Source organism: Egretta garzetta, unplaced genomic scaffold, assembly GCF_000687185.1.
Source record: "Egretta garzetta isolate BGI_Z169 unplaced genomic scaffold, ASM68718v1 scaffold7, whole genome shotgun sequence".
Classification (NCBI taxonomy): Eukaryota; Metazoa; Chordata; class Aves; order Pelecaniformes; family Ardeidae; genus Egretta; species Egretta garzetta.
Window position 1 is genome coordinate 3,058,343 of NW_009260350.1, and position 15,746 is coordinate 3,074,088.

The following is a 15,746-nucleotide window of genomic DNA, read 5'->3' on the forward strand; positions in this document are numbered from 1 at the left end:
CCTGGGGTGCTGGGGGACTGAGAGCCAACCTGCACCTTGACCCCCCTGGGTGTGCACAAGCCCTCGGTGCCCCGCCCCCCTCCCAAGGTTTTAAGTCCTGCTCAAACAGGCTGAGATGGCAGCTTGCCCCTCTGTGGGAGAGCAGCACCAGGGCAGGATGGAGCCGCAGAGCCCACAGCGCCCGTGGGGAGCCCAGGAGAAACTGCAGGGCCAGGGTGAGCACGTGGCTGGGTTGCAGAGGACACGGCCGCCCCCCTCACTGGCTTTCCCCCCGGTTTTGCCCCCGCCGGGCAGCAGGCGTCCCAGTACCACTCACAGTCAGGTCGAACAGCAAGGGAGCAAACCACCACCCCATCCTCCAGCAAAGGCAGCAGTAACCACTCCAAAAGCCGGAGGAGGACGAGTCCTGGAAGTAGCAGAGGGCACAAACAACAAGCTGCAAAGACATCCAAAGAGGCGACGCAGTTCCTCTGCAAACTCCTCTCAGCCGCTCCAAAGCGGCCCCAAGGCCACGATCACCAATTTAGGGACCAGGTACCCGGGGTGCCAGTGCGCCATGGAACAAACCCCTCCCTGCCGTGGAAACCAAGCAAAAAGGGGGGCAAATACCGCCCTCGCTGCCTGGGTTTGGAGCAGGGGTGCAGGAGGAGGCTGGCCACAGGCACCACGTAAGGGACTTGCTGCCATTGCGGGGGTCACAGCCCGCTCGTCGCCAGCCTCCTACATCCCCCATTTGCATTGCAGCATCCCACAGTGAAACTGGGATGGTTGCCCTTGGCCTTACACCGGCAGCACTCCCCTAGACCGGCCATGGGGCAATAACCATTCCCGTGGGAAGCATCTCCTCGCCCATCAGGGCGGCCTCCCCAAGAGCTTTGCAGAGGGCTCCGAGGGAGACATTTTGGGGAATGCTATTTCATAGAATTACAGAATCATTTAGGTTGGAAAAGACCCTTAAGATCATCGAGTCCAACCATTCAGACCACCCCATGTCCCTGCACCACCCGTGCTCATCCCAGCCCATGGAAGGAGCACCAGGACAGGGTTGATACGCCACAGCCCCCCCTCCATGACACCCCTCCTACTGACAGGACTCTCTGAAAACTCAGAGGACTCCAGGCTCTAAGAGGGATGCACTTTGTCTGGTGACCGTGCCTTCCTGGTGCAGGATGCGGCCACCACCCTTCAGGAGATGCAGCCAGGACCGTACCAGCCCGTCCTCACTGCAAAAACCTTTCTTCCTCCTCCATGAACACTAAGTAGCTCCTAAATTAGGATTTTTCTGCTCCAGGGGTGAAAGGTCTCTTTTTTTTTTTAGACAGCAAGCAGAGATAAGGGTGTAAATCCCTGGGGCAGAGGCAGCGATACCTCCAACCCACCGCCAACCTCAGCTTCCAGTTGCCAGGAGCTGTTTCACCCATCTCTGGACAATATTTCCATTTTCCCCCCATTTACACAAGCCAGCATCGCACAAGGGGGGGGGGGCAAAGCATGTGCTGGAAATGCATCGCAGTCCTCCTAGTCTAAACCCCCCAGAGCCCCCAGACCCCACAGCCACTCACCAGGCACCACCTCCCTGCTGGCCTCCCAAACGCAGTGAGGGCCATGGAAGCAAAAAAGGGGATTTTAAAAAAAAAAAAAAAAAAAAAAAACAACACACCACAAGTAAGATCATCAGCTTAATTCAATATTCCATAGGGATAAAGCCCCTAAACAGCAGCAGACACACACACACCCCCAGATGGGGGTCAGGCTAGAACTCGCTGCTGGGGATCTCAGACAAATCAGCCCCAGGCAGATCAGAAGGAACTGGCAAAGTCTAGCGCACGATGCAAGCTGGGCTCTGACGGATGCTCAGGGCAGGGGGGGGATTGGCCACGTTATTTCCCCCATTAAGCACCATTTCAGGCCTCTCCAGAAGCTGGCAAGTTCCCAGCTGCTTGGCTGGAGGGGGTGGAAAAGGCAAGCGCTCACCCTAAAACATCCCGGTGCTTATACTGAAATGGCAATGGGGAAGCAAAACACGGCAGACAGGGAAGCGCAGCAAAGCTCTGCAAAGCCGCAGCAGGGGCTATTTAGATGGTGGCGATACCTCCCAACCCCCGGGAAGGACCATTTTCCTCCAGTCACAGCTGGACAACTACCAAAATGAGACTCTAGCCCGCGCTGGGGTAGGCTGCGAAGCACCAGGTGGGGGGAGTGGGGAGCTGGTTATATACCAGTGATTATTTTATTTTGGCTTTAAAAGGTTTGTAGGAAGCAAAGAGGATGATGCACAGTCCATCTCTAGGCTTGAAGTCCTCCCAGAATATAGGGGACACCCTGGGGTGATTACAGCAAGCCCCTGCCACCCCTAGGAATGGCAGGAGAAGTGCCACCGCAGGCACAAGGCCTCCTTTCCAGCCAGATTTGGACCAGATCCCCAAATCTGAACATTCCAACTTTTTTTTGCCACTCCAGGAGCCTCAGGTCCCCTCCCCACGCTTGTCCCAGCCCTGTCCCCACTGCAAGAGGCTGCAGAGCCGGGCAGCCCCAGAGGCCCTGCAGGCACCAAGCACTCCTCGCTGCAGGAGCGCCGGGCTCCCCGACAGCAAGACAGGGCCAGACCTTGCCCCATGCAGCCCTTTGGCTCCCCAAATCTTTTCCACGATCACCAGTTCTCAGCCCTTCCCACGTTGTGAGCCCCACAGTGGCTCCTGGACCCACAGACCCTCCCCAGCATCCCATCACCCTGCTCCACTCCATTACCTCTCGCCATCCCCTAACCCTCTGCATGGCCCCAAAACCCCCTCATTTTTATCCTTGCCTTCCCCATGCATCTCCCGGGGGGCATCAGACACAGCACCCCCCACCCAAGCCCCACAAAACCAGAGTTTGCAGGAGCACCAGGGCTCATTTCTGCCGCAGGCTGACATGGATGCTCGGGAAAGTCGGCGCCGCTCCCTGGGAGCAATTCCACGCACAGATAGGTAAATGCCAACTATTAGGGACATAATTTCATGCACGAATTTGCTAAATATATGATGATGGTTTTCAAATAAAGGAAAAAAAAAAAATAGCCCAGCTAGTTTGAAGCACTTAATGCAAATCCCTTTCGGTGTCAATCCAGACTGAATGGTTCATCCCCGCCTGCTCTGGGGAATCAGTCAAATGCTTATCACGGGCTCCGGGGAAAAAAAGAGAAGGTTTCAACAGGCGGTGAAAAACACGAGCAGACACCCAGGACAAAGGGCCCATCGCTCCTTTCAGCCCAGACAGGCTCTCCGTGCGTCGGAGCCCAGCGGGAGGGCAGGATTGACAGGGGCTTGCGGCACGATCCAGTGCGGTATGGATGCTATAGGGTACCCCACTGAAAGGCAACCAGCGAGGATGCGCCAGAGCTTTGCGGTGTAAAAGCACAAAACAGAGGGGACAGCACTGGGCGATGCCCAGGCTGGGGGGAGTGGGATGCCCAGGCTGGGAAAGCGAGCGCTCGCCAGCAGGAGCTGGTGTACGAGGATGAGCACAGGGGAGCTGCTGCGGAGCGGAGATGCGATGGCCGTAGGGCGCTCAGCCCCACGATGCTGCCAGCGTATGGCTCTGCCCAGGGCTACGGCTGGCCCACAGCCACCCCGACGGGCACCGACCCCCCACTCCCCCGCACCCTGGCAGCGTTCGCTCCTCCATGCCCACTTTTTAAATAGAAGATGGAAATCAGGTACATAACCACGAGCTCAGCAGGCTCTTGTTGTCACTTGCCAATATTATTGTAATAAAAAAAAATTAAGAGGTTTAAATTTAAAATTTAGCCAAAGCACGTGGGTTGACCCTGGGGCTGACTGCACCAGGCTATGTTTTATTCACCACTTTGCTCTTCTCCAGCACACTCCAATTTCAACGCAAGCATTTCTTTTAAAGGAAGGGAAATAGAGTGGGGGGGGGGGAACCCTCTCATCGGTATTTCAGTTAGCTCTCTGCGAAGGATTAAATATCGCTGCTGCCTGGCCTGAAGTGCACAGCCTCGGTCAGGATTCAGCCCAGGAGATTTATGGCCTTTTGACTGGTTTAATTGCCTGATATTCTGTATTAAAACAGAGTAAGAAGAAGGTAAAGAATTTCCTCTGTGCCTCAGCAGCCTGCAAGGCTCTGCCCATCCACACCAGGCAGTCGCCCCCAGCCTGAGTAAGCAGCATCCATACGCAATGACAAAAACAAAAAATAAGGAAACCCACAAATGTACTCTCATGTTTTTAATGCAAGGGCATTAAGGGCAGCAGGAACAACTCTTGCATTTTTTAATGCAAGAAGAGCTGCCAGTTCTGTTCCCTTCCTGTTGGGTTCCTGTATTGGCATGTGGCTGGCAGAACCTAACTCCTCTCTTCAGGGATTCCCAAAAAACCGCAAAAACCCAGGCGGCTTCCCTGGCTGAGCAGCATGAGCATCCCCAAACCAACAGGCTTAGGGAGCTTGGGCCAAAACTACCATGGTTGGAGCCTTCACGGCCAGAAAAGGAGGCATCAGGTCACCCTTAATGCACGAGAATAAACGTGCAGCACCCATGCCCGGTGCCACAACGCACCGCTCCCTGCATGGCAAGGACAGCACCGGCTGCTTTAGCGTTTTCAGGGTTCAAGGCAAACGCACAGGTAAAGCCAGTGAATTATTTGAACCTGTCTGAACAGGCCAAATTTCTTCATTATCCACCCAGACTTGACCAAGCTCTATGCAATACTAGCTTGATATTAAAAAAAAAAAAAATAGAGCCTATCCACCAGATGTTACATTTATCCTCCTCATTACTGTAAGAGGCAACAACCCCCTCCTCCTCCTCTGGCCAGAGGAAGAGCAGGTTCTTCATATCAAAGCCTTGACAGTTAAATATTTATCCAAGTGCCTGTCTCCGCTTCCCTGGATGGCTGAATTTTAAAGGTTCAAGTCTTACTGATCTATTATTCTCTTTTCGTAGCACGAAGTGTAACTTTTTATTATGGCAGCAAATTATAAAGCTCGGAAATTCTTTGAAAGGAACTCGAGCCAAACAGGTTTGGGGGTTTTTCCCCAAAAAACCCCCCGTCCCAGGACTCGTGAGCTGACGAGACGATGCTGCAGGAGGGCAGCAGGAACAACGCTCGGAGCAGACGCAGGCTGCTGCGTGAAAGGAGTTCAAGGAGCTAATTGCCAGGATCCTGAAGCAAGTCCTGTTTCTCATTAAAACCCCTTCTGTTTTCTTCATTTCCACCGTTACATTTCTTTGAGGGACACACAAGGGCGGTGGTGGATGAGCACCACCAGCTGTGGCCGACCAACAACGGTGAGATTGAGTCTCCTTTTGCTGGAGCCATTTCCACACCGGTTCAGCCCTGGGGTCTCCCTCGTTTCTCCATCCCTAGGCAACCACCACTTCAGCCATGCAGGCCAGATCCAGGCATTTTATTTTCCTCGCACCAAATCATAGACTCACAGAATGGTTTGGGTTGGAAGGGACCTTTAGAGGTCCCCCAGTCCAACCCCCCTGCCATGAGCAGAGACATCTTCGACCAGATCAGGTTGCTCAGAGCCCCGTCCAACCTGACCTTGAAGGTCTCCAGGGATGAGGCATCTACCACCTCCCCCTGGGCAACCCGTTCCAGTGTTTCACCACCCTCAGCATAAAACATTTCTAGTCTGAACCTCCCCTCTTTAGTTTAAAACCATTACCCCTTGTTCTAGCGCTACAGTCCCCACCTTATAAGCCCCCTTTAAATACTGAAAAGTTGCAGTCAGGTCTCCCTGGAGCCTTCTTCAAGTGTTGGACTAGATGACCTCTAAAGGTCCCTTCCAATTCAAAACATTCTACAATTCTGATTCTCTTCTCCAGGCTGAACAACCCCAACTCTCAGCCTGTCCTCATAGGAGAGAAATGAATGGGCTGAAGACCATGGTGCTCTCCATCAGTATAAGGCCCCATTTCCCAGCCACCATCATCTCCATGCTTGCAAACTCAACTAAGAAAAAAGACGTAACCAACTCAAGCACTTGCCTACACCACTTGCATTAACATGAGAAGAGCAACACTCACACGGCCCAGGCACCTATGCACACACCTGGACTTGTTTTGGGAGGCACCTCTCACAAATTTATACCACTGGAGGTAAAAGCATGGACTGTCCATGGCTGGAAAGCCCCAAGGTGGAGGTTCATTACACTAAGTACTGCTCTGCAAACCTTCCATCTCAGAAGAGACGTGGGGCAATTTTTCCCTGTGGTTTGCTCGCAGGCTGCCTCTGGATCTGAGGTTGGGGGTGCATGGTGGGCTTGGGAAGCCCTTTAATTGGAAGGGAGGTCAAGGGCAGTCTCATGGCTTTTTGGGAAGCCTGCTCTTCCTGCCTACTTGGTTTTCTTGTCATTATTGCCAGGGAAGTCACCAGAGCGCTTGGCCGAGCCACCACCTGCTTGGCCACAGCAGTGGGTCAGTGAGGGCTTGCAGGATGGTGATGAAATGCGCTCACCAACCTCTTGGGCCACAAAGAGGAGACAGAGGAGCCATTCCATGTCTTTACTGTGTAGCTACAGCTGGAAAAGAGAGCTGAGAAGAGCTCAAGCACATCCTCCCATCATGACCAACAGTGGTCAGTCCATCTCCTGGTCACCAGCCTGGGACATTGCCCACAGCACCTGCCCTCACCATGCCCTTCCCTCCCACGTGGAGGGAGCAAATCAGGCAACAGTGCTGGCGGCAGGAGAGCTTTGCTGCCTCTCACACCCAACCCACCCCGAGACATTAATCCTTATCTAAATTCATCATCACACTCTCCATTTCCAAAGTGGCAAAAGGAGGCTCAACTTCTCATTAAAGGACACAGTGAAAAGTTTCTCCTCCAAGCATGTTAAAGCTCCTGCTCCTCTTGATGGAATACCACAGCAGTAATTAACATTAATGACACACCTAAGGAGAACCGCAGCCCAGAGCAGTGGGATAATTGCAGCAGAGAGCCAGTTTGTTACGGAGGCTACCCATCACTGTCAAGACGCGGTATGCAGACCATACTTTGAGAGAGCTGGAGACAGTCCAGGACCCATGCAAAACTCCACAGCTCTGACTCACCATCAAAGGCACTGAGATTAATCGGAAAGATTATTTCAAAACAGAGAGAGAGAGATGCTGCTTGGTTTGCTATCCAAATTCCCGCACTTCAATGCTCTCCCTCTTGCAGAAGTACCAGGTGGGTCTCTATGTTTTCGGACACCACGCAGGATGAATAACACAACGCTGAAGATGCTGCATATGGATTATTTGTGCTCGTTGGTAGTGCCCCGCTGCATCCACCTGCTCTGCAAACATCAGCCTCTTGCTCATTCCCAAAGCCAAGAGCCCACCCGCCTTTCCAAGCCTGGGAAATGTCAGAGACACCAGGCACAAGAGCCATCTCCATGCCGCGCTATCAAATCCAGCCCACACAGAATAGCAAATAATTGATCTACCTGGTAGAAGTATCGATTGGAATTGATACAAGGGAAAACATTGTTATTATAAAGGTTGCAAAGCAGCAGAATAAATGACCCATCACGCAGTACCATTTAAGACCAGCATAGATGATGAACAGTGAGGGACAGTCTAAGTGCAGGCTGCTCGGTATGGTGGGGTTGGTGGAGAAGACCTCTGGTCCTAGGTTTCTACAAGTCTACGTCTCAGTCTTCCACCTCTCTGCCTAGATGGCCCAAGTAGGATCCTACACTAGACTTGGCCAAGTGCCAGAGGAGATACCCTGTTCTCAGGGGGTTCTCAGTTACATGGGATGGAAAAAAAACAACCCCACAACTGAGAAAATGTCAAGTTTGAGTTGGTTCAGAGCTGGAAATAATACAAGGGAAAAGGAAAAGAAGAAAATGGGTACGTGCTCTATCACCAGATCAGACATGAACTTCACGTCTGACTTCATCCATCCAGGATATCCTGGATTTTGAAAAACAGGACCATAAAACAGCCTCAGTGTCATTGAGGCTAAAGGCAAGGAAGATTACATTCGTAAGGCTGTGGATAAACAGCCTTTTCCACCAGAGCACCCAACCCTACCTGCATCCACGCCTCAAATGCTATTGCAACGATACAGGATAAGGAGACTTCATTGAAAACTGACCTAAAATAAAGCTGCCTGGAGCTGGAGGGGCCTCCCCCTAACCCAAACCTGACCTAGGTACCCCACAAAAACTGCTTGTCCTCTCTGGCAGCTGCTTCACTTTAGCTCTTAGGAGAGTTCAGCATTTCCCCCAGGGCTCAGCTGCGTCAGGTCACACTGCATGAATTCACCATCAACACACCCTGATCCTCCCTTCCCAGCTGCTTGCCAGAGGCTATTCTTTGAAGGCCACAGAGTTCATGAATTTGGCCAGAACAGCAAAAGGAACCATGATTGGGAAGCCAATGAGGTTTTGGACTCGCCTCCCCTTCGCATAGATCCAAAGATGAAGACCACCCAACCGCTGCTTTGGGGCAGGACACCCCAGGGCAGACCTTGCCTCCAAAGGACTATTTCATACACACCCTTCCGAGGGCTAACACGTGTTCCTGAGCTCGCTGTCAACTGGCTCGACTTCTGTTCCCCAACTAATGTGTTTTTAAGATCTTCCATTCAGAGTTTAGGGTTTGAGGTTGGTTTTTTTTCTGACTTCTTGCTGATGAATAATCATTAACTATCCATGAAAGATTTAAATGGCCCGTGGAATTCATGAGGTATTAAATGGCCGTTATATTATCAGCCACTCTAAATGTTTTGTTTCCGTTTCTAGACCGCTCATGAGATGTTTATGGATTGTGGATTTATGGAAGCCAAGGGATCTTTTTAGGAGTAATGTTCCGTACCCCAGAGTTACGGTCAACAGCTGGAGGCTCCATGCAGGAAAATCTGAGCCTATAAGCTCAAAAAAATTAACCCCTGCTTCAGAAGATTTCGGCATACAAAAACAATGGATTAAACCCTAGAAATAAGCTCCAAAACACAAAGTGCAAGCAAACTCATGAGCTGTCACCAAGCATCAAGTGGTACATGGTGGCCTCGCTCCAGAGAGGACCTGGTCACTGCTACTGCTCTCCCAGATACATGGTGGTTACTTCTGTGCCTGCACCGAGATGGAAAAATCTGTGGGGGCAACCCTGCAGCACCCTGACAGCTCCCCTCCATCGATACCGACCCACAGCTGGTGGGGAGAGAGCTTCCTGGTTTTGCCAAGGGCATCCCTGGCTCCCCAGAGCCCATTTCACCCCATCCCGAGATGGGGCAACACCAGGCGAGGAGATAAATCAGCCTGAGGGCCACCAGCCCTGGGTGGTGTTTCAGATGGGTCCCACCAGAGAGCAGTCTGCAAAGAGGGGGCATGGGGGTAAATCCAGACCCCAAATCACCCCAGGAGATCCCACCCAGCCCTTGGGGTCCCCAGCAGCATCCCCAGCTCTCAGCTCCTCAGTTCCAGCACCTCTTTCCTTGCTGGGAGACGATAGAGGGGACAGGAAGGCACGATCCGAAGCAAACCAAGAGCCCACTGAGGTGGCTAAAACTAGGAGGGGTCGATCAGAGAAGGCCTGAAGCTGTTTTTCAGGGATGAGCTCCATTTTGTGTTTGAGGTCAGGAGGAAACCTCCCTCCTGCAGAGAGCACAGAGGGCCCAGGCGCCGCAGAAGTTATGACACTAAAAACCCAAACCTACCCTACAATACAAGTGCATTGCACGGATGCTGCATAAGAATTAGCTGATAACAGCCCCAAAAAGCCACTTTTTCCTCTGCGCCAGGCAGAGCATTAGCTACCGTATTCAGGGTAATAAAGAGCTAAAACTCCAGCACATCTCTGCTAGAGAAAAGGGGGGGGGAAGAAAAAAAAAAGAAGCAGCTGCCTCTTTAACGCACTAATTACTATCCCGAAACACTAATGGGATTAGCAAGCAGGATTTAGTGGTTGCCTCCTGAAAAATCATTAAGTGCCATTAAAGAAAATTAACCTCCCCGGTTCTCTGAGTGGCCTTTGGGAGCCTGGGTCCTTCCGCATTGACACGACGAACCCCCGGTAGGACGCTAGCCCAGTGGAGCCCTGTTAATACCGGCCCTCTCTTCCTGCTAGTCATTCACTAACCCTGAGTTAAGGGCCCATCATCTAAGGAAGCCGGCACTGCCAGGAAGGGGAGCACCAGAGATGCTGGGCAGTTGGGATGAGGTCAGGCAGGGCCTGAAGGAAAGCAGGGACCGGTGAAGGAAGAGGGGACGTGACCACATTCATGCAAAGCCTGTTTACGATTTCCTTCTCCACACCCTGCCCTGCTCTTTCCCCTTGCAGAAAAGTCGAGGCGTCTCATTCCTGGCTGGCTCGGGGAATCACTGGCCGAAGGGTTTGCTGGAAAAAGGTCCAGGCAGCCATGTCCAAACCTCACCCTGGATTCATGTCAGTGCAACCCAGGGGCTGCAGTGCCCACGGCGGGGATCAGATGGCTTGGGGCAACCAAGGCACACTTTGCCCTCAGTGAGACCCTCTGTGTTAGGGAAGGGTGGAGCTCAGATCAGATGCCAAAATGCAAATAAAAGTACGAGAGGAGACTGGCTGCTTACCAAGGCTTTGCTCCTGCAAATGTGGCGATGCTCGCTGGGCATGCACCAAAGAAAATAGGGCTTCCTGGTGCCTCAGCACAAGGGGGAAGAGTGGCCTTACAGGAGGCATTGGCCAGCTGAAATTAATTTAATTTCCAAAAGCTAAAAGCCTTTAGAGACCGAAAGCTCCCACCTGTGGGGGGAGGATGACCACCCTCATTTCACATAATGACAGCCACTGCCACAGCCTTGGGGACACGGCAGGGAAACAAGTGACACCAGGATGCTGTGGCCACTGCATACATTTCCTACCCACCCCAAACTCCGTCCAGGCTGGAATGGGGGGAGATGAGGGTCTGGCAGTGGAGTTTAACCCTTCACATGCCCCAGCCAGAGCTGCCTGGGCATCACAGCTGCCTGCCGCTGCCATACCAGGGTACCCTGCTCCCAGCACATCCCTCAGGGGACTCTGTCCAGGCTTCTGGCATGGCTTTATTTTCTAAGAACCCCAAATTTGAGGCCAAGCACTGCAGTTCATCTCAGGGCTCCTGTTTTGGGGGGGCTAGCAGGGACCAGCCATGCTCCATCCTGACGCATCCTCGGGGAGAAGAGACGATGTCCCAAGGTGGCCACTGGTCCCCTCTCCACCCCACGCTGAGGCAGCAGAAGGGCTTTCTGAGCGTGGCTGCCAAAAGGGCCAAAAAGGAGATGGAGAGGGAGTGTGTAGGTGCCGGGGAGCCCTTTCCCTGCACAGCAGCAGCCTCTGCCGGCACCGGAGCTGCAGAGCAAGAGCAGTGGGAAGGAGGCCAGGGACTGAAGAGCCTTCTACAAACACCAGCGGGGTGGAAGAGATACTGGGGAGGTCTCCGGAATATAAAGCGCGGTATCTAAAACATCCACCTTTCAGCTGAAAGAGGAGGCTTCCCATCTGGCTCTCACATACGCTCGCACCCATGCACGGCTCTTGCAGCCGGGTTGTGCACCCCCGCACCACAGCTGCAAAACCCCAACGTCCGACCCAGCCGTGCCACCAGGGCCATGCTCCGGCCCGGGGGAGCTTCACCCAGCAGCGGCCCCGGAGCCTCTCGGTGCTCCCCACCCACCCCATGCTCCCAAAATGAGATCCCAGGGGAGCAAAGCAGACACCACCCCGGCAGTGTCCCTGCTGCCTGCTAGAGCTGCAAAGGGCTTTTCTACCTCAAAGCTCAAAAAAAAAATCCCAAAAAAAGAGACAGAGCCCTAAAATTTAGGGACCAAAGCACTTTTCCAAAAAGGCTAGGATGGGGTTCATCACCCCACCGGGCACTGACATCCCAGGGCACCCACTTACTTGGGGGTATGCGCCTCATCCATGCGATGCCCCAGCTGGAACTCATGGGACTTGCTCCGGTGCAGCGCAGTGAAGCCGGGGATGAGATGGATCAGTTTTCGGGATGAAGGCGGGGGGGTTCCAGGGGGCTTCAGTTTATTCCTCCGTCGCACTGGCGGCGTGCCCGGTGGCGTCATCGTGGTCACGATGTTGGGGGTACGCGGAGGGGTGTGAGCAACATGTCGCTGGCGTGGGGAGGGCGGCAGGGAGCGGTGGCCAGACTCCACGGGTGGGCAGAGCCCCGGGTGACCCTCCACAGTCAGCCGGTCCACGTGGGTGTACATGGGTCCGTGGGGCGAGCCCGCATGGCAGTGATGCTGCCCGCACTTGGGTGGGACCTTGGGGCTCTGCGAGAGGTGCGTCCTGCCCCACTGCCCTGGCTCCGGCTGGCACCCAGGGCTGTTCTCCTTCCCCGGCTCCGTTGTGGGCCACTGGATGGTCCAATCCTGCTTGGAGAGGCTGCCGCCTGCAACAGAGCACAGGGATGTGGCCATGCAGCACGGCAGAAGCCACAGGGTCCCCACCCCAGCACTGCACCCCTCGCAGAAACACCAGCGAGAGGCTTCTCTCCATGTGCAAAGCCCAGCAAATGCTTTGCAAGGGTTAGAGAGGTGCTTTGCCCACCTTTCCCCATGTACTGAGCCCCCCATGTGTGTCCCCCCGCCATCACCCGTCTTCCACCACCACCCCAAAAGACGGCACAGGGATGGGCCACCCCTCGCCTGGCCGAGGCCGATGCCCCCGTCTCACCCCTGCAAAACCCTCCCCATGCCAGCCAGTTGTGCCATTTGCATAAAGGAGGGGGACTGTAATTAAGCAGGGCTCATATCTGCTTCTAATTATTCATCTCCACTGGCGCGGAGACGAGCCAAGGGCTGTCAGCAGCAACTTCACAGAGCTGAAGCAAGGGACCCCATTCGAGGTCCCTCTGCCAGGTCCTATTGACCGCCTCCACTAAGAAAACCAACATAAACCCATCATCTCTTTATTTCAAAAGGGCTCCTTCCCCATCCCCTTTTTGATTATTAATTGCCTGGCCTCTTCTCTCCCCAGCCTGTTCAAGGGGAACATTTTATTTCAAGCTCCAGAGGAAAAGTAACAGAGGAAAGGGCTTTGGAAGTAAAAGCTAGGATTGGCTTGGGAAATAAAAAAAAAGCTCTGGGGGAAAAGGGGGATGAGTTTTCTTGAATCGTTCTCCCAAAGCAGAAAATAAAAATAAAAACTAAAGCAAGTCCTGCCCAGCTGCTTTCCAAGTTGCTTCTCCAGCTGCTACGAAAAACGCTTTGACCCAGCCAGAAGCTCATAAAAAAAGTTGCGCCCTTCCTCATATTTTTATTAATTAATGAAAAAATCCTGCTGTAGGAGAGCCTCGCCTCTGCCAGGACAGCCCTGCCGGGATGCTGGGGCGTCCCCGAAGCCACCGCGGGCACATACGAGCCCCCTCCTCACCGAAACAGCCCAGCCCAAGCAGGGACACGACCAGGTACAGGTTGGAGCATGTCACAGCTCTGCATGGGGATGTGTCACCTCCAGGGACGCCACCTTGCCTACATGCCATGTAGCCAGACTGCATCCTCATTCCCAAGGCTACTGGTGGCCACCGGTCCCCGAGGTCACCCCAACTGGTGGCACCCAGCTTCACGCACACCCCAAGTCTGGGGAAGGCACAGACGGGGCCATGCATAGGTGAGGGAGGATGCAATGCCGTGAATTAAACCCTCCCACAAGCCATCGACCCCTCCAATTAATTAACCCACACCCAGGGATCTGCAAATCAGCATGCATGTATGCAAATCAAGGCACTCCCCCATTGGCTGCTCTGCATGCATAGATTTACATAACTCCAAACTGCCCGGATGCTGCGGGCCCGGCAGCATCCCCGCACTCCCACCCCCAGCAGTAATTAGCAGCAGTTAACGAAGGAGGAGAGCCAAGGCTGCTTCCTGTGACCCAAAGATTGGCTGTGGCATTGTGGCCACCACAGCCCCCCCCCCGTTGCCATCCCCTTCGACGCTCGGCTGTGTCGTAACACAACTGATGCACTCCAGAGCAAAAATAACCTGTTCTGGGGCTGGTGGGTGCGTCAGGGCTAAAAATACCCTGCATAAGCTGGGGAAAACGTTATTTTCAACACACAGGTGCTTACAGGCACACTGCAGGTAGCGGGCACTCCGCTCGCCGAGATTCGCTTAAACCGAGACGCACTTGAAGGCAAAAATAAGGAAATAAAAATCCCCAAGCTCTTTTTTTCACTCCCCTTTGCCCAAATTTTCCCCCCAAGTTCTGCCTGCCTCAACGGCGCTGCAAGGCTGCCTGTTTGCTCCTAAAAGCCTATTTATCTTGTTTAGATAGAAAAATATTAATCACATATCGAAACAGGCCACCCGCTGCCCCTCCGACCCCATGGGCCACCTCTCCCCTCCCAGTTGCCACCAAGCCCTGGCCATCAAAGCGGGAGATGCTCCACCGTACCTCATTAGGGAAGAAGCTTTTTCTAAACCACTTCATTAAAATAAACAAGAAAACAAACTCCTGGGAGGAGGCGGAGAGGAACACCCGCCATCGGGACACGGCTGAGATGCAGAGAGGTGGCTAAATGCCACCAGAAAAGCTGTTTCCCGCCCTGTTCCAAAAGACAAATAGCAAGTTTTGCTTTGCTTTCCTAAAACAAACCACTGGGAATAATTCCCTGCCCCTCAGGGAGCTGGGGACAGCAGGTGCCATCCAAAGGAGGAGCCGCACCCGAAGCAGCCCTGCACCCCAGCTGCTCCTTGGGGACTCCTGCAATCGCTCTTTCTCCTTCCCCAAAGGCATCTCCAACCAAATGGAGCCGTGCACAAGACTGGAACAAGATCTCGGCATGCTCCAACAACAAGGGAAACCCCAGCGGCTGCAGCCACCTCTACCAGCACCAGCACCCAGGCAATCCCCCCCTGCCATGGGGTAAAACAAACCCCGGCATCACCCGGCCTGTCGGCCCCTTCGCACACGGGAGGGGTGGCTCTGCGGGCATGGGGACATCGGTCACTGCGAGGGACTGACTCCGCAAACCTTTACACCACTGCTTCTGAATTTGCCCCAAATGAGGACGCTCACCCCTTGCATTGCCCTTTTCCACTCCGCATCTAATTTTGTTTGGAAAAAGCTCACCCCTACCGAAGCCAAAGCTTTCCTCCCACCACCTAACAGCTTCCAGCAAGGACTTTGCAGCTCTTCAAGGCAGGGACCAGCCCATGCCCCATCCCGGGTGCACGCAGCCTCCCCAGGCTCCTCTCCCCCCCGACCCCACACAATCCCCAAGCCACCCGCAGCCAGGCCAACTCATAAATATTCAGTGCTGGATCATTTTTCCCCCTGTAGGACAGCTAATAACCTCCACGCATAACTCACTAGTCACACGCCATCAACTCCTCAAATCCACAGCGGCCCCGCTCAGCTCTTACTTAATAATAAATCAATCCCGCTTCGAGTTCAAAACTGACGCCTTGGCTGCTAATAAAATACCGCTGCCAAGCGGAAGGGTTTGCAGCCGAGAGAGAAATCCGATGCAGACTTGTTAACATAATAAAGCAGGGTTTAATATAAGGTTGCTGCTAGATTTGATAAATATAACATGCTTTTGGTTTAGAAGCTGCTCCGGGGCTTTCCCTGCTGCTGGACCTGCCTCCAGGATGCTGAGGATGCAAAGGGGCTCCTTCCCCACCATCAACCCCCGTCCTGGCAAAATTAATTAGCATTTAAACGATAAATCAACATCCTGCTTCCTCCCCAGCCCCCACACCCAGCCAGAATTGGCCTGGGAAATTAGATGTCTCTAATTAACGACTCAATAAATAGAGATAGATAG

General features: G+C 53.5%; 1 protein-coding gene across 1 annotated transcript in view; it reads right to left on the reverse strand.

Annotated features, from left to right (window-relative positions):
- KSR2 (kinase suppressor of ras 2) overlaps nt 1-15,746 on the reverse strand; it is a 98,540-nt gene that overhangs the window by 74,536 nt on the left and 8,258 nt on the right. Inside the window, exon 4 of the mRNA XM_035898370.1 lies at nt 11,861-12,365. Within this exon, the coding sequence (XP_035754263.1) occupies nt 11,861-12,365 (505 nt within the window). The remainder of the gene's footprint in view (nt 1-11,860; nt 12,366-15,746) is intronic.